General features: G+C 43.3%; 1 protein-coding gene across 1 annotated transcript in view; it reads right to left on the reverse strand.

Annotated features, from left to right (window-relative positions):
• Window positions 1-499: 499 nt before the first annotated feature.
• The window catches only part of VPS41 (VPS41 subunit of HOPS complex), a 401,709-nt gene continuing 374,456 nt past the window's right edge, over window positions 500-27,752 (reverse strand). Inside the window, exons 28-29 of the mRNA XM_033930242.1 lie at window positions 16,062-16,141; window positions 500-817 (exon numbers count right to left, since the gene is read on the reverse strand). Of these exons, the coding sequence (XP_033786133.1) occupies window positions 737-817; window positions 16,062-16,141 (161 nt within the window). The 3' untranslated portion in view covers window positions 500-736. The remainder of the gene's footprint in view (window positions 818-16,061; window positions 16,142-27,752) is intronic.

The raw sequence follows: 27,752 nt of genomic DNA on the forward strand, positions 1-27,752 counted from the left end.
TCTCAGAAAAAAAAGAAAGTAGGGATGCCCACGCCCTCCTTCCAATGGAGCCCCCCCTGAACAATCCCCTTCCCTCCTGAAAATGACTGCCCACTCCCTCCTGCCAACAGATGCTCCCCCAAACCCCACCTTCACTCTTTGAACCTCCCCTGTACCTTGGTTAACAGAAGCAGGAGGAAAGCACCATCCCCTCCAGCACTGAGGGCCCACCCATGGAAAATGACAGGCCTTCCCTTTTCCGGTGCACCATGTGATGCATGTAAGGCTCTGGCTCAGATGCTTAAGGCCCCTTCCAAGGGGAGGGGCCTTAGGTGTCTGAACCAATCAGGGCCATAGGCTCCTTCCTCTGTATCCCTAGTGATGCACAGGGAGGGGCGAGAAGAGGGTAAACTGTTATCAACATTCATAGGAAACAAAAAAAATTCCAAATGAAAAGGACACAAATATTTTGGGGGTACCCACCCCTAATGTTACATCTTCTGTGTTGGTTAATAACACCTATTAAAGCATAAACCATTTTCTTAACAGTTTAGGCAGCCAAACTGTTTTTTATTTTATGTTTTCTCAATGGACAAAGTAAGAGCAATCTCCAATAAATGTTACATTTAAGTCTTCTTTAAACATTTATTTTTAATTACATACGCATCACTTTGATAATATTTACAATAGAGTTTGAGGCAGAAAGAAAACGTGAAGACCATGAGATAAGGGTAGATAAGGATCTGAGAATATTTCACTACTTTTTCATTTCTAAGATTGCGCTCCCTGGTCCACGGTGCTTAGCGCTGCAGATGTTGCAGAACTGCAGGGTTGACATCTGAAATTGAAAATAGAGAGTAAGTGACAAGAACATCTTTTAAAAAATTCTTTTTCACAGACAACTTCCGATCACTTAGAAAGGTATTTGTTTAAAGCATGGTTTTGCCACCAGCACAGTTGTCAATGTTGATTGGTACAAACCATTTATTATTACTACTAGATGCACATTACCAAACAAAAGACACTCCTTGCTCTGTAAAAGTTAGCATTTAGTTAAGAAATAAATGACAAGGCTACTAGGGTTTCATTAAATTTATTTATTACAGTGTAGATTGTCAAAACTGACAAAGAGATGACCAGGGAAGATACATTTAAAGATGACTTACATATGGCCACAGTGGGGACATGATGTAATTTCTCAGGACGGATGGCTGTTCCAGAACACCGCAGAGCAGGTGGAAGGAGGTCACAGAATAATGTTCCAAGAGATTATTAAAGAGCAATATCAGAAGACATTTCAAGGAAAGGGGACACATGGAATGTCTACTCAAGGGAGGTAGAGAAGGCACAATAGTAAGAAAATTCAAGAAACATGGAATAAGCCAGTCATTCTCAAACCTGTCCTTGGGGAGAATCAGACAGACAGGTCTGAGGGAGAGCTATGATGAATATGCATGAAATACATTTTAATGTACTGCTTCCACTGAATACAATGAATCTCATGCACAGCCACTGAGTATGTCCTATAAGCCTGACTGGCTTCTGGTGCTCTCCCTGGCAAGTTCGAGAATAGCTGAAATAAGCACATCAGATCTCTAGTTGTAAAAACATGAAGGAGAAAGGCAAGATGAACACAGGGGACTAAAGCAAGGAAAAAAGTGGACAGAGAAGATGGCCTTACAGACATGATATTTTACATTTATATACAAAGCACAGCGATAGGTGTTTGATAAAGAGGAGAATGGCACAGATAACATCAGTCTGTACAATGAATGAGGTTACTTGGGGGAGGGGGAGGACAGATAAGAGAGGGGAAGTGATGAGGGACTACAGATTAAAGGCAGTTGCAGTTTTGTATGTATAAAGTGCCGTACATACACATACCATACATGTGAAAAAATTAGGATACCCCATGAACTATTCAGTTCTTTCTTAAGAAATGTTCACATATCGATGTCAAGTCTTTTTTTTATTTAACTCTGGAAAAGAAAGTGATGTAATTGAAGATAGACAACAAAACTTTTCCTTGATTTACTCATGAAACAAAAGATATCCACAAAAATGTGTATTCTAACTGAGGAATAAATTAAGACACTTTCACATATCCTCCCACTTAAAGTGGCTCAAATCACACACAAGTGTATTACACCAGATGCACATGATTAGAACATCGTTACTCAGAATTTTGAAGGAGGTTTGCCTTATTTAAACCTCAGACATTTAGTTTGGTGTGCTCATGACTGCTGCGGTGAGCGTGAACACTATGGTGAGATCAAAAGAGCTGTCTGAGGCCTTCAGAAAGAAGATTGTAGCAGCTTAAAAAGATCTCGAAAGAATTTGACATTAGCCATTCCACGGTCTGGAAAATAGTGTACAAATCGAGGACTTTCCAAACAACTGCCAACATGCCCAGGTCTGGCCGTCCAAGCAAGTTGACCCCCCAGAGCAGACAGCAAGATGCTAAAAGAAGTCTCCAAAAACCCTAAAATGTCATTATGGGACCTACAGCAGGCTCTTGCTACTGTTGATATGAAAGTGCATGCCTCTATAATCAGAAAGAGACTGCACAAATTTAACTTGCATGGGAGGTGTGCAAGGAGGAAACCTTTGCTCTCTAAGAGAAACATCAAGGCCAGACTGAAGTTTGCCAGAGAGAATGTAGACAAACACCAGGACTTCTGGAATAGTGTTCCAAGGACAGATGATTCTAAAATTGAATTATTTGGACACTAGAAAAGATGACATGTTTGGCGTATACCAAATACATTCCAGCATTCCAGGAAAAGAACCTCATACCAACTGTGAAGCATGGAGGTGGAAGTGTCATGGTTTGGGGATGCTTTGCTGCAGCAGGACCTGGCCAGCTCACCATCTTAGAATCCACTATGAATTTTACCGTGTATCAGAAGGTGCTTGAGGAACATGTAAGACAATCTGAAAGAAAATTAAAGCTGAAGTGGAACTGGATGCTGCAACACGACAATGACCCAAAATATGCCAGTAAACCCACCAAGGACTGGCTGAAAACTAAGAAATGAAGAGTCCTGGTGTGGCCGAGCCAAAGCCCTGATTTTAATCCCATTGAGATGCTGTGGGGTGATTGGAAACAGGCTGTACATGCAAGAAACCCCTCAAACATTTCACAGCTGAAAGAATTCTGCATTGAGGAGTGGGCCAAACTTTCCTCAGATCGATGTCAGAGACTGGTAGATAGCTACAAGAAGCATCTCACTGCAGTTATTTCAGGCAAAGGGAGTAACACTAGCTATTAGGGTGCAGGGTGTCCTAATTTATTCCTCAGTTAGAATACACATTTTTATGGATATCTTTTGTTTTATGAATAAATCAAGGAAAATTTTTGTTGTTTACCTGCAATTACATCACTTTCTTCTCCGAAGATAAAAAAAAAAAAGATTTGACATTAATATGTGACCATTTCTTAAGAAAGAACTGAGTATTTCATGGGGTGTCCTAATTTTTTCACATGACTATATGTATGAAAGCTATATTGCTGAAAACACTTGAACCAGCAGCAATAAAGAGTTAAGAATGATCACATAAAGCAGGTCATGTTATTCCACTCATGAAATGTTTAAAAGCATTTTTATAAGACTTGTCCATTTTGCAACAGAAAATATTTTAATATAGGTGTCAGAATATGCAAGTGCAGGATGCATATATACTTTTATTTTTGTTCAGTTTAGCCTTCTTATCTGAACAATAATATAATACAACAAAACATCTTAAAGAATTTACCAGTTTAGTTACAAATCTCACTAAGCATATAGAGATACAATTTTCCGAGCCAATAATATTCTATAGACTGCTAGGGTTACATATTATAGTAAAATGCTGGTAGATGAAGCCCTGACTAGTCTATCCAGTCTGTCCAGTTACGCTCATTACCAATTCATGATTAAGCCAACAATGAATTTTATTTATTTCTTCCATTTGTTTGTCGCACATACCTATACAAGCTCTAGGCGACATTACAGAGGAAGGGGTTAGGAGAGGATAGGGAGGACTATGGAGGGCAGGAAGGAGTGGAGAGGAGAGAAGCATGCAGAATATTTCATAGATATTCCTAACTTTACAGATAGGAGCAACATCTATGTAAATGATATCTAAATGAATTAAAGTAATATGTAAAAAGGAATAGAAGGGAAGAACCGTTAAACAATAGAATTCAGGGAAATTCAATAAATAAAATAAAAATATTGCTTTGACACACAGCTCCTGATTGGTGAGGCCCGACTTTGGTACAGGAAGAAGCAGTCGGAGTATACAGCGAGTGATTTCCTTCACTTGCCGGCGCTCCAGCTGCCCTCTCCTGCCTCTCCAGCCTCCCCTTTGCGGTCGGAAAATACCGCGAATGACCGGGACTGCAGACTGCGAATCCACGGGGGAGCACTGTATATCACCTATGATAGTATCTTGATCGCTGAACCCTTTCTAATAAAAATGATTAAAAAAAATAAATAAATTAGCCATGTTTCAGTTAAAAGTAAAATATCCAGGTGGTTTCTTCCAGCCAGTCTTTGACTAATTGTGCTTTGTTCCTAACCAAACGAATGTTCAGATATACTCCAGAAATATTGTACCTGGGGCAATGAAGTGTTAAGTGACTTGCCCAGATTTACAAGGAGCTGCTCTTAATCACTAGGCCATTTCTCCACTTGCATTAAGGGCTCCTTTTACAAAGGTGCGTTAGGGCCTTAAACACATGGAATAGTGAACTTTAAAATGCTGTGCGCGCTAGCTGTTACTGTCTCCTCTTGAACAGGCAGTAGATTTTAGGGTAGAGCGTGCTATAGCACACGCTAATCCGGTGCATGCGCTAAAAACGCTAGCACACATTTGTAAAAGGAACCCTAAGAGAACCAGTCAGTCCACAAGACTTACGTACTGGTTGTAGGGGTAGCATCAACACCAACACCTTCGAAGGGCTGCATCATTGTCTTATCTTCAGTGCATTGGAGAAGTAAACAACTTCAGGGCATCAATATCTCAGTGCTCTCAAGAGAGGCCCAATAAACCAGTCATCTGTACTCCATCTTTAGCCCATGCCTAGGGGTTTGTTCCGTTAAGCCCCCTTTTTTTTGTAACTTGAATGGTCTGCATATTTGCCCTAATGACGCCAAGTAGTTTTGTTTTAAATATAGTTATATTTTTATTCTGCGTTTTTATTGCTTGCTTTTATTGCGGTCCCTTTGCTTTTCTTCCCCCTTTTTTAGTTATCCCCCTTTTCTAGTTTTTTAGTTTTCTTAGTTAATTTTCACATTTGCCACATGACTGTACCATTCATTTTTATCTAATGCTCTCATTTCAGACCATTTTAGATATTTTTGCATAACGTCTCTCTCTACAAGTTTTTACACACATACTACGTTTTTTCCTATCCTATTTAAACTCAGTCATGTTTAATAGGTTTTTTAAAGTCATACTTGCAAGATACTGCTTCCTTGTTTTTATGGCACCCAGCAATTTTGATTTGTTATTTTTATTCCATCTTTTCATCATTGTGTTTTATTACGGTCTCTTTGCCTTCTTCCAATCATCTTTCGGTTTCAATCTTATAGCTGTTTTCATTTTTATTTTTACCACACGGTTGTATTTCTCTTTTTGATTTTAGCATCCCTTTAATTTATTCATTGTTCCCTTTGCAGCCCTTAATAGAAACTTTGACTTATAATTGCATTTTACATTGACATCCGCAGCTGTTTTTACCTTGCCACACTGGCATCGTCACATGACCTTTTTTGTTTTAAAGAATTCACGGTGGTGGTGCGCCATTTTTTACTCTCGTTTTGCACTGCACTGAGCGTTGCTGTCGAACTCCATAAGGTAAGTGCTGTTGTTGGTTTATCCTGGTTTTATTACTTTTAGTTTTAGTTTTAAGGATATGCTTTATATATATATTTTTCTATGGTTATGTTTTTAGAGTGACTCGCACTCAGCGTTTTTTCAGCAAAGATAATGCATTTTTTATCATTTGGCTTGCTCTATTGATGCACAGGTTCATGCACAGGATAAATCACTAAGGACTAGATTCACTAAGCCCCCCAATCAAATCTCAACCACTTAGCGACCCGATTCATTAACCTCTGTCTCGATCATCTTCCGATCTGCGCATACAAATGAGAGGGAATGGCATTCAAATGTAGGCAGGCAGCAATTCACTAAAAAAAATGAGGGACACCGACTGGGCTGACGGATCAAAAATAAGCGACTGCTGAGGACCATTCACTCAGGTCCTTTCCGACTGCCCTGCCTTCTGCCGCCCTGATCTCTGCCCTGCTTCTCTGCCCCGACTCTCCTGCTCTCTGCCCCGATCTCCTGCTCTCTGCCCTGACTCTCCTGCCCTTCCCCGCAGTGCAAGCCCATGGTTTTAACCTACGGGTTAAAACCACGGGCTCAAAAGAGAAGTTAAAAGAAATTAAAAAAAAAAAAAATCGCTGCTTTTGTAAGCATGCACAGACCATCTACAGGCAAAGAAGATGGTCTGCGCATGCTTCATGATTGCTCACTAGTGATCCGTGTGGTCGGAGGGGGGCGTTTATCCAATCACCCCCATTTAAATATTGATCCGTTGTGGATCAGTTGGCCTGCTGTGTATTGGCCACGGATCGGGCATGATCGGCAGGTTAGTGAATTTAGCCCTAGCTTCCTAACTCTCACCACTCAATTATGTTGGTTAGATTGGTGTTTTTAGATTCGGAGGCCACTTTTCTGTTCTTTCTCCACTCATGTATATTCACAAGGGCTTACTTACATACCCTTTACTCTCTGGCTCATTCGTTGTATACTTTTTACTTATCCTCCATTCAAGTATGTTCTTATATTACCCTTGACATTTGGAAGCCTTAATTGTTTTTTCATTTGGTCTTTTCAAATGTGTCAGCTCAACCTGTTTCCCTTTCACAACATCGATCTATTGATATTTCTGTATGCTTTTATTGTTTATATGTTATGTTATTTGGGTTTTATTTGCTACATGATTCTGAATGCTGTTTTTATGTGCTGCATATTTTTAATAGTATCCCTGAGGAAGGTGTTCACCATACGCCGAAACATGGATCCTTGTTGGGACCACTGGTTTAATAAAGACTTGATCATTGGTTGAAAAGACGCCTCTCCCTTGTCTTTTGTTAGACTAAGGAGATCAAGATAGGCAGAGACTCAAACCTGTCTGTTTTGATTATAACTTGCTGATAATTTGAGATCAGAAGGATATATATACCATAACAGAGAGATTAAATGAATTCTCTGCTTTGGAGGAAGATGTGGAGGAAATACAAGTTGCCAGAAATGGTATTCAATGTTGATGAACCAAAAAAAACCAAAACTGAAACAAATTTCTGTAACACTGGAAGATGTAATGGGGTAATTTGACAAATTGAAAAGGAACCAATTGGCTGGACTGGATGGTATACATCCCAGAGTACTGACAGAACTGAAAAACTAACTTGCAGAGCTATTGTTAGTAATTTATCTTCAAAATCCAGCATGGTACCAGAAAACTGGAGGGTGGCTAACAAACCACCAATTTTTAAAAAGGGTTCCAGAGGTGATCCAGAAAATTATAGACCAGTGAATCAGATGTTGGTGCCGAACAAAATGGTAGAGACTAGCGCTGTCCGATTCACCGATTCAGTTTGGCTGAATTGATTCAAATTGATTTGGTGGTTTTTTTTTTTTTTCTAAATGGACTCACTGATTCAGGCAATGCAGGCACTACACTCTGGGTGCAGACCATACGGGGGTACTCCCAGGGTTGGCATCGGCGTCCAAACTTCTTCCCCTTCCGACAGCAGCCTTCACCCAGTGTCAGGTTTTCCTCTCTGCTGGCTTCTGCAAGGGAAGGTCGTGCCTCACAAATTTGCTGTACTTCTTTGAGGGAATAAACAGCCAGATGGATAAGGGGGAATCCATAGACATTATTTACCTTGACTTCCAAAAAGCCTTCGACAAGGTACCCCACGAGCGGCTACTTAAAAAGCTGTGGAACCACGGGGTACAAGGGGATATCCACCGATGGATCAAACACTGGTTGGCAGGCAGAAAACAGAGGGTTGGAGTAAAGGGCAAATACTCAGACTGGCAATGGGTCACGAGCGGAGTTCCACAGGGGTCGGTGCTGGGACCTCTATTGTTCAACATATTTATTAACGATCTGGAGACGGGGTCAAAATGTGAGGTTATCAAATTTGCTGATGACACCAAACTCTGCAGCAGGGTTAGAAACACGGAAGACTGTGAAGCCCTGCAAAGGGACCTAACGAGACTGGAAGAATGGGCAAAAAAGTGGCAAATGAGTTTTAATGTAGAGAAATGCAAAGTCATGCATGTAGGGAAAAAGAACCCGATGTTCAGCTACAAAATGGGGGGAACACTGCTAGGGGTGAGTAACCTTGAAAGGGACCTGGGGGTGATGGTCGACACATCACTGAAACCATCGGTACAGTGTGCAACAGCCTCAAAGAAAGCAAACAGAATGCTGGGCATCATCAAAAAGGGTATCACAACCAGGACGAAGGAAGTCATCATGCCGCTGTATCGTGCAATGGTGCGCCCGCACCTGGAGTACTGTGTTCAATACTGGTCGCCGTACCTCAAGAAGGACATGGCGGTACTCGAGGGAGTGCAAAGGAGGGCGACTAAACTGATAAAAGGTATGGAAAATTTTTCATACGCTGACAGGTTAAAAATGCTGGGGCTGTTCTCCCTAGAGAAGAGGAGACTTAGAGGGGACATGATAGAAACCTTCAAAATCCTAAAGGGCATAGAGAAAGTGAACAAGGACAGATTCTTCAAACTGTGGGGAGCCACAAGCACTAGGGGTCATTCGGAGAAGTTGAAAGGGGACAGGTTTAGAACAAACGCTAGGAAGTTCTTTTTTACACAGAGGGTGGTGGACACATGGAACAAGCTTCCGGAGGAGGTGATAAACCAGAACTCTGTACAGGGGTTCAAGGTAGGTTTGGATAGGTTCCTGGAGGATAAGGGGATAGAGGGGTATAGATAGAACTTGAGGTAGGTTATAGAAGTGGTTAGGAAACACTTCACAGGTCACAGACCTGATGGGCCGCCGCGGGAGCGGACCGCTGGGCGAGATGGACCTCTGGTCTGACCCAGTGGAGGCAACTTCTTATGTTCTTATGTTCTTATCATGCCTTTACGGAAATGGGCGGAACCAGCAGAGAGGAAGGCCTGATGCTGACAGAGCAGAGTTGAGAAGACTGCCACCAATGAGGAGAGAAGTACCCACCTTGCACCCCAACTCTTCTCTGCCAATTTAGCACCACCCACTTTTCTTTACCGTTTGTACACCCTCCCTTTCTTCCCTGTCGCTTGAGCGCCCCCTCATACCTCTTGCCATGTTTGCTGGCATGAGCAGCATCTTCCACCTGCTGCTTGCACTTGCCTCTGCTACCTAAGTGACGTTAGAAGGGAGCTGAGGACAGCGCAAGCAGAAGATGTTGTTAGCGCTGGTGAACATTTAAAGAGGTATTGGGGGGAGGGAAGAGAGACAAAGCTGGTGCCCGGGGCAGTCTGCCCCACTACTATGCCCCACTACTATACAGAGCATAGAGGGGAGAAGGAGAGATAGAAGGGAAGGAGAGGAAAATGGTGCCAGACCATGGGGTGGAGTGGACTGGAGGAACAGAGAGAGAGAGGGTGCTGGCCACATAGGGTATGAGCGCTAGAGGGAAGAGAGAGAGAGGGTGCTGACCATATGGGGGGGGGAAGGGTGCTGGCCATATGGGGTGGAGGGGGAGCATGGAGGGAAGGGAAAGAGGCACTGGACTGGGAGCTGGAGGGGAAGGGAGAGAGGGTGGTGGACACATGGTGGGGTGCTGAATCTGCAGGGAGAAGGAGAAAGAATGGAAGGAAAGGTACAGAGAAGGAAGATGGATGGTAAGCATGGAACAAGAAGAAAATGTCAAATGGGCAGGAGACCCTGGCGAGAGAGTTAACAGAAGACAAACAGAAATCAGAGCCTGGGACCAACATTATTTGAATAATAAAATGACCAGACAAGAAAAGGTAGAAAAATAATTTTATTTTCTATTTTGTGATTACAATATGTCAGATTTGAAATGTGTATCTTGCCAGAGCTGGTGTTAGTCAGCAAGCGCGAGCTAGGACCTAACCGTGTTTGTTTTGTTTACACATGACAGTGCTGGTGTGAGGTTAGAGAGGGCAAAGGGGGTGGAGTGGGTGAAGACACTACAAAATAAACCCCCAGTTAATTTTAAAGCTATATCATAGATAGCAAATCGAATCGTATTGAATTGAAAAATCGATTAAATTGGCAAAATCGAATCAAAAATTTTTTTTCCTGAATTGGACAGATCTAATAGAGACTATTATAGAAAATAAAATTACAGAACATATGCATGGAAATGGATTAATGAGACAAAGCAAACATGGATTTAGTCAAGGAACATTTTGCCTCACCAACCTACTACATTTACTGAAAGAATGAATAAACATGGGTATAAAGGTGAGCTGGTCAATATTGCATATCTGGATTTTCAAAAGGTATTTGACAAAGTAGCTCATGAAAGACTTCTGCGGAAATTAGAAAGTCATGGAAAAGAAATTAGAAAGTCACAGGATGTCCTCTTATGGATTAAGAACTGGTTGAAAGATAAAAAACAGGCAGTAGGGTTAAATGCATCAAAATGGCAGATGACGTTTAATGTGAGCAAGTGAAAAGTGACACATGTGGGAAAGAGGAATTCAAACTATAGCTATGTGATGCAGGGTTTCACATTAGAAGTCAATGCCCAAGAAAAGGATCTAGGTGTCGTCACTGAAAATATTTATTTATTTATTCAATTTTCTATTTTCCCAAGGGAGATCAGAACGGTTTACATGAATTTATTCATGTACTGAAGCATTTTTCCCTGTATATCCCGGCAGGCTCACAATCTAATGTACCTGGGGTAATGGGGTGATTAAATGACATGCCCAGGGTCACAAGGAACAGTGTGGGTTTGAACCCACAACCAATCCCACGGTGCTAAGGCTGTAGCTTTAACCACTGCGCCACACAGCTCCCCTCAACTCAGTGTGTGGCAGCAGCTAAGAAAGCAAATAGAATGTTAGGAATGATCAGAAAAGGAATCGAAAATAAAGAAGAGAATATTATAATGCCCCTGTATCACTCCATGGTGTGACTGCACCACAAATATTGCATGTAATTCTGGTCGCTGCTTTTCAAAAAGATATAGAGGAGTTAGAAAAGGTACACAGAAAGGCAACAAAAATGATTAAAGGGATGGAACGACTTCCTTATGAGGAAAGGCTAAATATGCTAAGGCTGTTCAGCTTGAAGAAGAGTTGGCCCAGTGGAGATATTTATGGTATTTATATACCGCCTATCAAGGTTATCTAGGCGGTTTACAATCAGATACTCAAGCACTTTCCCTATCTGTTCCAGTGGGCTCACAATCTATCTAACATACCTTGGAGCAATGAAGGACTAAGTGACTTGCCCAGGGTCACAAGGAGCAGTGTGGGATTTGAACCCACAACCTCAGGGTGCTGAGGCTGTAGCTCTAATCAATGCACCACTCTTTCCTATATGATATAGGTCTATAAAATAATGAGTGAAGTGAAACTCTTTCCAAAAATACTAGGACTAGGGAGCATGCAATGAAGCTACTAAGTAGTAGATTTAAAACAAACTGGAGAAAATATTTCTTCACTCAATATGCAATTAAACTCTGGAATTCATTGCCAAAGCATGTGGTGAAAGCAGCGATTCACATCTACTCTTTCCACTCCACTCAGTATTTTATAGACCTCTATCATATCACCCCTGAGCCATCTCTTCTCCAAGATGAAGAGCTCTAGCCGCTTTAGCCTTTCCTCATAGGGAAATTGTCCCAAACCTTTTATCATTTTTGTCAGCCTTCTCTGTACCTTTTCTCATTCCTCTATATCTTTTTTGAGATACGGCAATCAGAACTGCACACAGTATTCAAGTTGTGGCCATACCATAGAGTGATACAAGGGCATTATAACATTTTCATCTTTGTTTTCCATTCCTTTCCTGATAATTCCTAACATTCTATTTGCTTTCCTAGCTGCCGCCGCACATTGAGTTGAGGGTTTCAACGCATCCTCAACAATGGCACCTAGATCCCTTTCCTGGGCAGTGACTTCTAACATAGAACCCAGCATCACGTAGCTACAGTTTGGGTTCCTCTTTCTCACATGCATCACTTTGCACTTGCTCACATTAGACATCATCTGCCATTTTGATGCCCAGTCTTACAAGGTCGTCTTGCAATTTAACAACTAGGGGACATTCAATGAATTTTCTGGAGGAATGGTCCATAGTCTGCTATTGAGACAGACATGAGAGAAGCCAAAATTTGGCCTGGGATTGGTTACATGGAATCTGCCAGGTACTTATGACTTGGATTGGCCACTGTGGAAACAGGATTCTGAGCTGGATGGACCATTGGTGTGACCCAATATGGCTATTCTTGTTATGTTCTCATGAGTTTGAGCACAGAGTGGGCAGATTTTCTAAGTATGTATACAAATAATACAGTAAAATATGTTAATGTACCATGTGTACTTGAATAATCTAATGTAACTTATAATGAACTCAGATTTGGAACTGGTGAATAAGAAAAATAAATTTAAGTCCTTGATCTTAAATTAGAAAGGTGAGTAATAATAAATCAGTCCAAATCCTTAAAGCTAGTAAAATGCCTGTTCTAATTTTACAAGCTATAGCAAAAACGCAAATGATAGTAAGCTAACTTACATAGAATGTGGTTCAAGGTTAACTGCACTAGTGGCAAATGGAAATCTTGCTTGTTGGAGTCTCCAACTCCCCAATCCCTGTGGATATAACTAACACCCTTAATCTCTTCAGACCACCTGATCCCCACAAATGTACTTGGTGGCCTGTGGACCATAGAGTCCTGGCCTCTCACCCACACTCCAAAGATTTCACTGGATGTCCAAAAGACCCCAACCAACCCTGCCATTCTCTTCCTCAAAATATGCTGAGACCCAAGTAGACTCTCTTCCCAAAAATTCCTCCACCTACCTCCCATAGGAGGCAGGAGCAAAGCTGACTCATGCCTGTCTCTGCAGTTTGCCAAATAAAGGAATAAATTGATTAGTACAACACTTACCGTAACACAATGTACATATTCCTATTCGTACAGCAGCACAATGAAAACAGATGCTATTGTTCAATACAATGTAGTATCGACATGGAGAAAGACAGTGACACTGGGACACCAGAGACCCGCAACACTAAAACCTTAAGGCCAGGTCATGAAGAGGTAGTGGAAATTTTGATACAGATATTCATGGTGGTATAGTTTTGCCCATGGGCAACTCTATAAGGCCCACATGAATACATAAAATACTATCACTTATAAAATGACCCCCTCAGTATGAAGATATTCAGTCACCCTGGAGAAAGATAATAAAAGTGCAAGTCTTCATACATATATAGAATAAGCACAGCAGTTTTCATCTGCATTTTAACAGTAGCCAAGATAAAAAAAAAAAGAAAGAAAGACATTTTGCTCCCTCCGTGGCCCCTCTATTTCAAAATTGCTCACCAACTTTGAAAAGTGGAAAATCTAGTATTTTCTCTAACCAAAGTGTAGCAGAGTTAAATTCCTCCATTTCAAAGTTATTATTTTTTTTTTGGGGGGGGGGGGAGAGAGAGGGAAATACAAACAAACTGAATACATTTCCTATGAAAACCACCTGCCAACTCTGTCTTCTCTTTTGCCCCCCAAATCATTTTGAAAAGTCCTAGGATTCCCCTCTCCCCCAAGTTCCTGTCACCACACAAAGTTTGGTGCAGCTAATTCTATGGCCTCTTATAGTCAGTGGTTTAGATCACAGTTCTTCAACTGCCGATCCGCGGACCGGTGTCGGTCCACAGAAAATTTCTGCCGGTCCGCGCAGGGCCGGCGAGATCAAGTCGGCAGTTAAATTTCCTGCCGACTGCGGTTCCTGCTCACTAATGTTCCTCCCAGCCTCAGGCGATTAAGACAGGCTGCCGACGTCGGGGCCTTCCCTCTCTGAGTCTCGCCTGTTCGGAAACAGGAAGTCGAAACAAAATAGGCGGGACTCAGAGAGTGAAGGTCCCGACGTCGACAGCCTGTCTTGAATGCCGCCCCTGCCGAGTTGCTGAAGAGGGCCGCGGGGAAGTTACAAGTAGAATGGAGAGAGCTGCAGATACAGATGCAGGTGGAAAGAGATGGTCAGCGTGTGCGAGCAAGATCCTGGGGAGCCTTCACAGTGACTTCCTCCCCTCCCACCAGCTCTCCTACTTGCCAGGGCAGTGATTTACCGGCAACTTCCTGCAGGCAAGTACTGAGAGCTGCTGGAAGGGGAGACAGCCACTGTAAGAGGCAGGAAAGCTGCTGGATAAAGGGAGAGCTGTTACTGGACTTGGAGAGAGTTAGAAGGAGAGATGCTGCTGGGAGGGGAGGAGGGAAAGGGATGGGAAGAGAAGAGAGTTAATGTTGGATAGAGGGAGGAGGAAAGGGAGAAGAAGGAGAGATGCTGCTGGAAGGGAAAGGGATGGGAAGAGAGTTAATGTTGGATAGAGAGAGGAGGGAAGGGAGAAGAAGGAGAGATGCTGCTTGGAGGGGAGGAGGGAAAGGGATGGGAAGAGAGTTAATGTTGGATAGAGGGAGGAGGGAAGGGAGAAGGAAAAAAAGGAAGGAGGGAAGGGAGAAAGAAAAAAGGAAGGAAACAGCTGGCAGGGAGATTACAGGAGAGGAAGGGGGTCAGGGTGGAATGTAGAGATCAGATGAGGGAAAGGGGAGAGAGAGAAATGAGAAAGTAGAGAGACATTGATGCTGGAAACGGGGTCAGCAGAGAAATGAGAGAGGGATAAAGATGCTAGATCTGGTGTAGGAGAGATAAAAATGAAGAAGGCAGTGAAGCTGGAATGAATGATGTAAAAAGAAGAGAGGAGGAACAGGCTGGATGTACAGGGAAGAGGGGCATAGAAAGAAGTCAGATACATATGGAAGGGGGAGAGGGCAGACATTGGATGGAATGGGCAGATGCTGGAAGGAAAAGAGTGAAAAAAAGATGAAAGCAGAAACCAGAGACAACGAAAGGTAGAAAAAAATAATTTTATTTCTATTTTGTCATTAGAATATATCAGATTTGAAATATATATCTTGCTAGAGACATAACTGGGGACTGCAGTATTCTGTTAGCATGATATTTCTATGTAGCATTCTATAATAACTTGGCTTGTTCAGTTTTCTTGATAGTAGAGGGGATATATGTGAAGGGGAGGGGAGACAGGGGTTTTGTTGGTCTGTGCTCTGTATATTTGTATTTATAAAATCACAATTGTTCAGAATATTGTTTCTTTTTATACTTTAATAAAATACGTTCAATATAAAATCATAATTGCGGCTTGTGCAGATGGGATCAGATGGTTTGTGGGGACCGAGCTCGTGGAGATGGGGTATAAACGGGGTTTTTAAATTTTAGTCCTAGTAGTTTGCCGGTCCACAAAATAATTCTTTTATTTCTGCCGGTCCACAGGTGTAAAAAGGTTGAAGAACACTGGTTTAGATGAATTTAACAAATAGCAAATAAGATGCAGAAATAATTCACTATTTAACAGGAGCTGCTAAAAGCAAGCAGATGCAAAATCCTCCTTTGAAATTTGCTCTGGGATCCTGGACTGACAGCATGCATACTTTTCTCCATGAGCAACACTGGTTGCAGAGTGGAAGGCTTGGACATGAAGATTAAATACTGAAACCTGTTTCATCCTCTCATACTTTGAATCTGCAAAGTATTGTTACCAAAAGCCTCCCCACGGCATAATCCCAAAAGCAATTTATGAAAAAGAAACTATGTGGGGAGTTTCCTTTTCAAATTTTGCTTCAGAGTTAATGTGAAGTTTGAATAATTGCATCTGTGTTGTTATCATTCATACAATATATTTTCTGCTGATAATAATTCCTCCCTGCAGACAGCAGCAGCAGATAATATCTTCTTGGTTGTAGCTAACCTTCTCCGTGTTATTTGTGTAGATTAAATTAACATCTTACCATGCTGGGTATGGGTAGACATTCCTTGTGAAACATATGCCTGCAGTGGAATACTGTTACATTAAAAGGCTTAGCTGCATCTGGAACAAAAAAGTTTTTTTTTAAAAAGGCAAAAGAAAAAAAAAAATGAAATAAAGTGTGAGGCAGATGTCACCCGAATCTAATATAAACATTATTTCTGCCTCCTCTTTGCACAAGAGACTAGGGACTTTGATTTTTGTAAGAGAGTGTTTTATGGTTTCAAATAGTTATATCAACAGAGCACACAGAGTATAATTACTTGCAGGTAATTGTCTTTGCTGATTTAAAAAAAAACAATGAATTCAGCTTATGGGTCAGAAAATCATCACATATGCCAACTGGGAGAACAATTACAGAATTTTCTAGAAGCTTTAAGTATGCATGGTTAGCTGACTGAACTGGCTGCATGTCCATTTATCAGACAGTATCGCTAACAACAAAATATATATATTAAAATGGAATAGGAATAACTTCCAGAAAGAAGGTGGGTTAGTAATATAAATAATCACGGAATGACAGTTAAAGGGAATCCATGATACCTTCTCTGAGGACAAGCAGATACAACAGATTAAACTTGGGACTAATAAATAAGAACAGTCTTCAAGTAAAACGAGAAGCAAGACTATGGGGAGAGATGAGAAATACTGAGTGAATACACATGTAGGTCAGTAAGAGGAGTTTGAACTGTGCGCAGAAACAGATAGGGAGCTAATGAAGTGACTTGAAGAGAGGGGTAATGTGAGCATAGCGACACTGGCGGAATAAGAGGCGTGCAGAAGAGATCTGAACAGATTGAAGGGGAGAGAGATGGTTTAGCGGAAAGCCAGTGAGAAGCAGGTTGCAGTAGTCTAGGTGAGAGGTAATGAGGGTCTTAGCAGTGTGCTCAGAAAGGAAGAGTCTGATTTTAGAGATATTGTAGAGAAAGAAATAACAGTTCTTGGCAATCTGTTGGATATGTGAAAAGAAGGAAAGAGATGAGTCAAGATTACTCCAAGGTCATGAGCTGATGAGACAGGGAGGATGAGGATGTTGGTCACATAAATAGAGAATGGGGAAGAGGAGAAACTGGTTTAGGTGGAAAGATAAGGAGCTCAGTCTTGGCCATGTTTAATTTTAGATGGCGGCGAGATATCTAGGTAGCAATGTCAGACAAGCAGGTTGAAACCATGCTGAGGGGCACCGAGGGACCAATCTGCAGACCGGATGCACAATCAAGAGAGGTTTGCTGTCTGCCTGGTGCCAAAATACGGGACATCACCACCAGCCTAGGGAAATTACTTACACCTCATGACCATTTTCCTATGCTTCTTATCCATATAGGTACGAATGACACTGCCAGGAACACCCCAGAAACCATTGCCAGAGACTTCGGAGCCTTGGGTGAGAGGCTGAAGCAGACAAGTGCGCAGGTAGTCTTCTCATCAATCCTACCAGTTAGAGGCAAGGGAAGAGCCAGAGATGAATGCATCCTGAGAACGAACGAATGGCTACGAGGATGGTGTCGAGATATGAACTTCGGATTCCTGGATCATAGAGAGGCGCTGCAAGGACTACAGGGACCAGACGGACTCCATTTGACCAGCAGAGGTAAGAACATCTTCGGACACCGACTAGCCCGCCTACTTCGCAGGGCTTTAAACTAGGTAAGTTGGGGGAGGGGACCTACTCATATACTGGGGTGGAAAGGAACTATCCGGATGGGACGAGTCGACACTCAGATTCCGAGGTAAGGACCCAATATGCAAACAGTTCTCTTGGAGCCACACAGACTCAGTCAGGAATAGCCTTACAGGGACTCAGCAAACACAAAGTGTGGAGGGCCATGTATGTTAATGCACACAGTTTAGGCAATAAAATTCTAGAACTAGAAACTGAAATAAGGGATGCCAACCTGGACGTGGTGGCAATATCCGAGACTTGGTTCACTGACGCACATGGGTGGGATATGGCTATACCGGGGTACAATCTACTTCGTCAGGACAGAGAGGGCAGGTTAGGTGGAGGGGTAGCACTATACATTAAAGAAGACATCAAAACTACCAGGATCACTGATGTCAAGTATACCGGGGAGTCCCTCTGGGTTAACCTGGCACGAGGTAGTAAAAAATGCCTGTATCTTGGTGTGGTATACAGACCTCCAAGACAACCGGAAAACATGGACGCAGAATTAATTGAAGACATAGAGAATATAACTCTACGGGGTGACACTGTGCTGCTAGGGGACTTCAACATGCCTGATGCAGACTGGAAGACATTTTCAGCAGCAACCAGCAGCAGCAGGAGGCTTCTGAACTCCATAAAAGGAGTACATCTCAGACAGATGGTAACGGAGCCCACTAGGGCCCAGACGATCCTAGACCTGGTACTCACAAACGGGGAAAGCATCTCAGAGGTCTCGGTAGGAGATACGCTAGCCTCCAGCGACCATAACATGGTATGGTTCAACATTGGGAAAGGATCCCCTAAATCAATTACAAAAACAAAGGTGCTCAAATTTCGGGGCGCCGACTTCGCACGTATGGGAGATCACGTTCATCAGACACTACAGGACCAAGCAGAGACCGGCAATGTGGAAACTATGTGGTCGTACCTGAAATCATCCATACACGAAGCAACTAATCGCTACATAAAATCAGTAGATAAACGGCAAAGAAATAACAAACCCCAATGGTTCACTGAAGAGATCTCACTCCTCATTAAGGAGAAGAAAAAAGCATTTCTTTCCTACAAACGCACCCAGAGAAGAGAAACTAAAGTAGAATATAAGACCAGATCTGCAGCGGTCAAAACAGCAGTTAGGGAGGCCAAACGTCGAGTGGAAGAAACTCTGGCAAAAAACATTAAAAAAGGGGACAAATCCTTCTTTAGGTATATCAGCGATAGGAAAAGGAACACAGATGGTATAGTACGCCTTAGACAACCGGACGGAAACTACGCGGTGGCGGATTCAGAAAAAGCAGAACTACTAAATGAATATTTCTGCTCAGTCTTCACCTGCGAAGCACCGGGACACGGACCACAGTTGATGATAATACAAGACGTGGATGACCCGTTTCAGAATTTTGAGTTCACTCCTGGGGACGTCTACAACGAACTGGCAAGGCTAAAGGTAAACAAGGCCATGGGACCGGACAATTTACACCCAAGAGTGCTCAGAGAATTGAGAGATGTCCTGGCAGAACCGTTGGCGGTGCTCTTCAATCTCTCACTAAGTACGGGGAAAGTTCCGTTGGACTGGAAAACAGCCAACGTCGTTCCTTTACATAAAAAGGGTTGCAAGGCTGAGGCTGCGAACTATAGACCGGTAAGCCTCACCTCAATAGTGTGCAAACTCATGGAAACACTAATTAAGTACAAATTAGATATGATCCTGAACGAGGGTAATCTCCGGGATCCCAGCCAACATGGATTCACCAAGGATAGGTCATGCCAGTCCAATCTAATAAGCTTCTTTGACTGGGTAACAAGAAGACTAGACTCAGGAGAGTCCTTGGACGTCGTGTACCTGGACTTCAGCAAAGCGTTTGACAGCGTCCCACACCGCAGGCTGCTGAACAAGATGAAATCTATGGGATTAGGAGAGACTCTAACTGCATGGGTTAAAGATTGGCTTAGTGGCAGACTTCAGAGGGTGGTGGTCAACGGTACCCTTTCTAAAATGTCGGAGGTGACCAGCGGAGTGCCACAGGGTTCGGTCCTGGGCCCACTCCTCTTCAACATATTCATTAGGGATCTGACTCAAGGGCTCCAAGGCAAGGTAACCTTATTCGCTGATGACGCCAAACTATGCAATGTAGTAAACGGCTGTAATCTTCAGGATGCTATGGAGCAAGACCTGCGTACTTTAGAAAGTTGGTCCTTGATCTGGCAGCTGGGCTTCAACGCCAAGAAATGTAAGGTCATGCATCTCGGCAACGGAAATCCTTGCAGAACTTACACCCTGAATGGAGAAACTTTAGCCAGGACTACGGCAGAACGAGACTTAGGAGTAATCATCAGTGCTGACATGAAAGCAGCCACTCAAGTGGAGAAGGCTTCATCTAAAGCACGGCAAATGATAGGTTGTATCAAGAGAAGCTTCGTCAACAGGAAACCTGAAGTCATGATGCCACTGTACAGAGCCATGGTGAGACCGCATCTGGAATACTGTGTTCAATTCTGGAGGCCACATTACCGTAAGGATGTGCTCAGAGTTGAATCGGTTCAGCGGATGGCCACCAGGATGGTCTCGGGGCTAAAGGGTCTCCCGTACGAAGAAAGACTGAGCAAATTGCAGCTCTACACTCTCGAGGAGCGTAGGGAGAGGGGAGACATGATTGAGACATTTAAGTACATCACGGGACGGGTAGAGGTGGAAGATGATATCTTTCTTCTCAGGGGACCCTCGACCACAAGAGGACATCCGCTCAAGCTCAGGGGAGGGAAGTTTCGTGGAGACACCAGGAAATACTTCTTCACGGAGAGAGTGATTGAGCATTGGAACGAGCTTCCAGTGCAGGTGGTCGAGGCACGCAGCATCTCAGACTTCAAGAACAAATGGGATACCTATGTGGGATCCCTACGAGGTCATGCCAAGGGATAGGGTCACTAGGACTGAATGAGCGGGTCAGTAGAGTGACAGTATAATTACAATTATTCTTTAGGGGGTCAGTAGACTTAAGAGGGTGGGTAAATGGTGTGGGCAGACTTGATGGGCTATGGCCCTTATCTGCCGTCATCTTTCTATGTTTCTATGTAAACCTAGGACTGAACGTTTGTCAAGATTTCAGGTGTAGAGAGATAGATCTGTGAGTCGTTGGCATAGAGGTTTCAGCATAGGATTCAGGAGAAATCAAAGGAACCATTTCTTAAAAGGTGAATACATGAAACAGCTTGTCCATGGAGATTAGAATTTAAGAAAGCAGGAGAGAAGCATAGGCTACCTCTAAGGGAGAGGAAGAGATTACAATATTGAGCAGTTGTAGATAGGTAGACTGGATGGGCCATATGGTCATTATCTGCCACAAAAATTCTACAGTATGTTTCAAAATGTGACCTACAAGATCAGATACTTGAATAAGTAGTAGTAGTAAAGAGTAAAGAGCAAGTGCCTTGTGTGTGTGTTTTGTGGGGAGCAGTTGGGGTGAAAGAGAGCTGTGGGTGAGTGCCTTGAAGGAGAGAGAGAGAGTGCTGCAAGTCAGTACATTAGAGGGGGAGGGAGCTGTTGGTATTCTTTGGAGAGAGAAAATAAGTGACAGTTGTTGGCCTCGGAGGTGGGGGAGGGGGAAGTAGTGGTTGTAGACGAGAGAGAGTGAGTGAATGGCGGCCGTAGTCCTTGGAAGGGGAAGAGAATGAACAGTAGGTATGTGCCTAGGAGGGGGAGAGAAAGTATGGCAGTTGTGGACCTTTAGGGGGATGGTGAGAGAATGAATGATGGTTGTGTGCCTGAGAGGAGGAGAGACAGTGAGTGGTGTGTGCTTGGGAGGGGGAGAAGAGTGAGTAATATGTGTTTGCCTGATGGGGAGGCGTGGTGGTGGGTGTGTGCCTTGGAAGTAGAGGGGATAAAGAACTGAGGGTACAGAAAGAGGGAGCTTGGGGATACAGAGAACTGGTAGAATAGGTAGAATGAGGGAAAGAAATCTAGGGTTGCTAGTAGAGAGAGAATTAGGCATCAGAGAGAGAATGCTGGGAGGTGTACACCCTTGAGAGGGTGTAGAGAAAGACAGGGGTTGAATATGTCCTAAGTGGAGGAAATTTAGCTATGTTGGGGAGGAGAGAGAACTGGGGAGGGTCAAGCCTGATGAGGGTGGTCAAGGGTGGGGTGAAAGGGAGCAGTCTTAAGACAGGGGAATTCTATACACAAAAAATAAGTATGCTAAATTTTAAAATACTGCATGCAGAATTTTATTTTATTTTATTGCACAAAATCCTCAGAAATAATATACATTATTAAATGTAATCATTGCAATCCTGTATTGTAATCCTCCCCTTCCCCTACAGAAAGCTGTTAATCCTCCCGTAAATATTTCTCTGAACATCAGCCATTCACAGTATAGTATTAAAACCTTTATTTATTTAATTCGATTTATATCCCGTCCTCCCCATGGATCCCAGAACGGGTTACATGGTAACATACATAACAGTTAGCAATAAGACAAATAACAATTAACAAGGAACAGAAGTCTAAGGCAATAGGATACTGTGAGATGAGTCTAGTTCAATTGTTCTGGATTAGCAAACACTTGGAGCCTGAAGTGTGTACAGGGAGATGCATGATGTCAGAAGCATGCACAAGGAGAGAGTCAGTGTGTGCACAGGGAGAGAATCAGTTGAACATCTATTAAGAATACAGTGGTTTGGGAGTAATAGTCTGAATGCTAGCTTGTCCTGAGGAGTTAGGTGAAGAGGTGGGTTTTTATTGCTTTTCTAAAGCTCAAAAGTCCATTAAGTGATTTGATGTTAGGAGGTAGTTGATTCTAGTACTTTGGTAGGAAGTGAGAGTATGACCTTTGTCTGGCATTTTCTAGTTGGAGGCTACGACTAGGGGGTATTTGAAGATGTGTTTTCTCCTGGAAGTGTTTGGGACATAAGGCGGGAGCTTGGCTGATATGTAGCCAGGTGCCATGTTGTGTATGGACTTGAACACAAGTACTAAGCCTTTGAAGATGCATTTGGCTATGGAGACGCTTTAAATTTTTTTGCTGTTAGTCTGTTGAATAGTGCATTGCAGTAGTCCAAGCAGGAGAGGACAAAGGCATAGAGAATTTGTATGAAGTCTGGTTCAGAGAAATAGTTTATTTTCAATAGTTGTCTTAGATAGTACCTTTGCCAATCTTCTTTCTTGTAAATCCACACTTTATTCCAGGTTATTTCCATCTATCCGCCAGGACTTTATAGGAAGCCTCAAATTTCAGAGACTTAAATCCCTCCCCCTCATACCTCATCACTGTGTATGCTCTTCAGTCAGTTTTAAAACAGCCAAGAACATTTGTAAAGGATAATAAGAGAGACGGGGAATGGGGAAACACCCCTGCAAATAAATCAATTCCGCTCTTAACAACAAATGAAAAACAGCAACAATGAAAAACGAGAGAACAGGTTATTAAACATTAGAAACCTGAACACTAAAATGTATTAATAATTTAACATCTATCCCAATTCATAAATCCACTTATCAGTCCCTTTGGTTGAACTCCAAGATTCAAATTGGCGGGTTTAAAATTATCTGGAAGCATTGGATGAAGGCGGGCATACGTACTCTAGATGATGTAATTTATGAGGGAAAGTTGCTTGATTTTTCACGACTACAACAAACATTTGGTATTGCTAAAACTCAAAGTTATAGGTGGTTGCAGCTGAAGCAGGCCATTCAGGAGAAATTGGAAAAATCTTAAAAATCAGTATACTTTGCCGTTCCTGTGCTTCCAGACGGATTTCCTGGGTCACCAGGCCGCTCAGTGGTATAAATTAATATCTGGATTTTTGAATAAGAAACCAAAAACTGGTCTTTGTGACATTTGGAGCATTGAGATTAAGCATCAGATTACTGTGTCTCAATGGCTGAATCTGGACTTGGAGGATGAGATGTACGGTGTCTGCATCTATGAGACAAACATGGTTTTTCTTATTACATAGAGCATTTTGGACTCCGGTTAGATTACAGAAATTAGATAGTTCCAAGTCTAATAGATGCTGGCACTGCCATCTTGAACCTGGGATATTAGATCATCTATTATATTATTGTCCCTTGATACTTCAATTTTGGAGATCCATTTGGGATCAGGTGAACAAAGTACGTGAACATCCAGTGGCACTAACATATGACACTGTGCTATTTGGCACTTTAATGAGAGCTAAAAGTCAAATATCATCTCACAATAACAAACTTCTCTTTATTATAACAGGGGTTGCCATACAGCTTATTTTAAGGAATTGGAAAAACTGGGATTGATTAAGCTATGCCTTTTGGTGGGAGTCTCTGTGTCATGTCTTTAAAATGGAACGTATAATTGCTATACAACAGGGACATTATAAGAAGTTTCTGGATATTTGGGAGCCATTGACAATATATTGCAAAGAGTGATTATTGGTTTTGCCCCTTGATCATGCACATCCAGGGTGGGTGAGTGGGTGGGAGGGGGTGATGGAAAATATTTTTAATCTTTAATTTGAGTGCAGTTTTTGAATATGAAGGGGGGACAAAGATTACAATTTTGATTGAATTTAAGTGCAATATGATTGTATAGTATGTTGCACTTGTTTTTTTGGCTTCAAAATGAATAAAGATATAAAATACAATAGAAACCTGAACAACAAAACAGTGCTATTAGGGGACACAGCCTGCACTGAACCAGGGACCCCTCCAAACTAAGTGCTAAACCCATTCTGATGGCTCTCTCATAAAGGCTGGTTAGAAAACAGAAATCTAGCTTACCAGTACTTATAAAAGCAGTCGATTGCCAAATCAGCAAGAAATAGGGTAGGTTCCCGGAATAAAGTGTGGATTTACAAGAAAGAAGATTAGCAAAGGTAAGAACCTAATCTTTCATTCTTGTACATCCCACTTTATTCTGGGACCAGTGTGACATAACAAAGCAGTCCCAAAAATTCAGGGTGGGACTGATGAGCTCGCTGCCAAAATGGAGGTACCAAAATCAGCATCCTGCTTGGCTGCCACATCGATCCAGTAAAACTTGGTGAATGTATGCAAGGAGGACCAGGTAGCGGCCCTGGAAATCTCGTCCAAAGAAACAGCTGACAACTCTGCCCAAGAGGATGAAACACCTCTGGTTGAATGAGCCTGCACCACTGGGGGGGGGGGGGGGTTTCTTTCCAGCCACCACATAAGCTGTGGAAATTCCCATCTGAATCCATCTAGAAATGGTGGCCTTAGAAGCTGGCCTACCTTTGTGGGCAGGACCTGCCAGAACAAAGAGGTGGTCAAAAGGCAAAACTCATTGGTCACCTCCAGATACCACAACAAAATCCTGCGCATGTCCAAGGACCGTAACACCCAGTCCTGCTCCCTCAAACCAGAGGAAGCAAAAGCAGGGCCAGATTTCCTAATTCACATGGAAAGCGGAAACCACTTTCGGAAGAAAATAAAGATCAGTACACAGCATCAAAGCAGAATCTGTGATACACAGAAAAGGATCCCTGCAGGAAAGGGCCAGAAGCTCCGAAACCCTACGGGCTGAGGTAATAGCCACCAGGAATACCATCTTGATCGTGAGGTCCATCAGAGATGCCTGCTCCAGAGGCTCATACAGCAGACGAGTCAGAGAGCGGAGAACCAGATTAATATTCCAGGTCAGACAGGGAGGTCTAAGTCACAGAGCACCTCCTTAGAAAAGAGTTATATCCAGATGAGTTGCCAAGGAGCCCCTCAAAGAAGGAGGGCCCAAACACGTAAGACTGGCAATCTGCACCCAGGGCGAAGCTACCACAAGGCCCTTCTTCAGACCATCCTGAAGAAACTCCAGGCCCCAAGGAATTGAAGGGAGGGCCGGGTCCACCTGTCTCATAGCGCACAAGGCCAGGTAACACCTCCAAGTCTTCACATAGGACATCACTGTGGACTTCCTTTTGCTGTGAAGCAATGTGGTAATCACAGCCGAAGAATAGCCCCGGATAGTTTAGGCCGCACGCTGAAAAAGTGGTCTGGATCCTGCATCGCAATCAGACCCTGTGTGAGAAAGCAAGAATGACAAGCTAGCTGGAGCTGACCCAAGTCGGCATACCATAGCTGCCTTGACCAATCAGATGCAACCAGAATCACCAGTCCCTCATGGGCCGCTATCCTCCTCAACAGACGCCCTACCATGGGCCATGGAGGGAAGACATAGATGAGACCTTCCCATGGCAAAGCCTAAACCAGAGCATCCAGGCCTTTGCTGCCGGCCTCTCAACAATAAACGAAGAATTGATCAGCCTGAGCCACGAAGAAGAGGCCGACGCCACCTGAACACCAGCAGCCACCAAATCAAACAGACACTTAAGGACAAAATCCACACTGGGGAGAGAAGTGCACTTGGTGACCTGCGCCACCGAGGAATCCACTTTTGGGAAAGCAAAGCTTGTTAAAGGCATCTGCCAGGGAATAAAGACGCGCCACAGCATGAGTAGAGTGCAAGTGACCCTCACGAGTCTCTTCAATGTCTGTAAGAATCCAAACGAGGTCAGCATGATCAGAAAAAGAAGTAGATTGTGGCCTCCGATCACTCATGAGGGAATATTCTGCAGTGACAGGCAGCTCAGACTGAAGCGTTAATGCCTGTAGAGATTCAGAGATCAAATCCACAATAAGCGGGTGGTTGAAAAAAAAAATCTGCACACAGTGGGATCCTTCCCCAAATCAGGTGCTCCACAGTAATCTGGATCCTGGAGAACCACCAGATCTGCCACAGCTGTGGCCATTGCGGCACTCTCCCGTGAAAGAAGAGGTATGTAAAGTGAATTTAGCGCAACTGCGGGCACTATCCACGTACCTGCTGGCACCCCCTAGGGGAGACAAGAGAAAATACCCAGGACCACAGTCGCAGGGGTTCCTGTGCCAGGCACGAAGGCCAGCGGAAGGGAGACAGAGACTTTTTTGTTTCTTTCCAATTATGTCTGACAAAGCATATCAACAAAATACGGGGAAACCCCATCCTCTGTAGTGGGAGCCGATCCCTGCACTCCAGTTGGTGACTGCTTGGAGGATTTACCAGGTTTATCTTCAAGATACGCTTGCGTTTCGCCATAACATTGCCTGCACACTCCCCAGGGCCCTCCGATGCCAATTTCACGGGCGTCGGGATAGAAGGTGCTAGAAGACCCTCTACGGAGGTTGAAGGCACAGAATCCAGGCAAGTCTCTCACCCCTCAAAGGCTGCAAGGCACGTGGAATACGGCTGCGCATCCAACAGCCATACACCGTAAATGAGGCATGAATCCATGACATCCTGCCCTCAGGAGGTCATCTATGTGATTTTCTTTCAAAAATGAAGTTGGCAGGTATAAAAAATAACCTTCAAATCAAATCTGGAAAAAGGCCAATTTTGACTAAAAATAGCCTGGGAAAACCAAAGAGAACCCTCAGGATTTTAGAGTGGGGGGTTCGGGCATGCAGGGAAACCACCTAAAAAACCCTTTTTAAAGACACCCCCCAAAAAAATCACTGATTCATGCTTTTAGCTGGTACTCACATAAACATGTGCTGACAGGAAAACACTGCAAATAAAGAGCTGATACAGCTCATAGGGAGATCCTCTGCCTCAATTTGCTGGAAAGCTAAACTTTGAGTCTTCTGACTGCCCCACAGGCTTGACTGCCACAGCCGGTCATCTCCGCCACCCTTGGACACGCCGCGCAGCATGCTTGGCGGAGGAACACTGTCTGGCTCCGATCCTGGGTGCACCTCCACGGAACCACGTAGCCTGTACTCGACCCACTAGTGGACGAACCTGGGGTTAGTTAGCTCTCAAAGGAAACAGTCCCCGAGCCCCGATCTGATGTACAGGCTGTCCAGAGGGCTTACTCACAAGCAGGGAACCCTCCAGAAACAGACATTTCCCAAAGGTCTGCGATCTCCCACAGTAAGAGCTGTCCCCACAGGGAACCTCTGCAGCATGAGGGCAAAAACTGCAAATGGAAAGACTGAAATTACACAAAATAAAACACGAGCAGAAAGACAAGCTCTTACAGCCTGGC

This window comes from Geotrypetes seraphini, chromosome 2, assembly GCF_902459505.1.
Source record: "Geotrypetes seraphini chromosome 2, aGeoSer1.1, whole genome shotgun sequence".
In the NCBI taxonomy this organism is placed as follows: domain Eukaryota; kingdom Metazoa; phylum Chordata; class Amphibia; order Gymnophiona; family Dermophiidae; genus Geotrypetes; species Geotrypetes seraphini.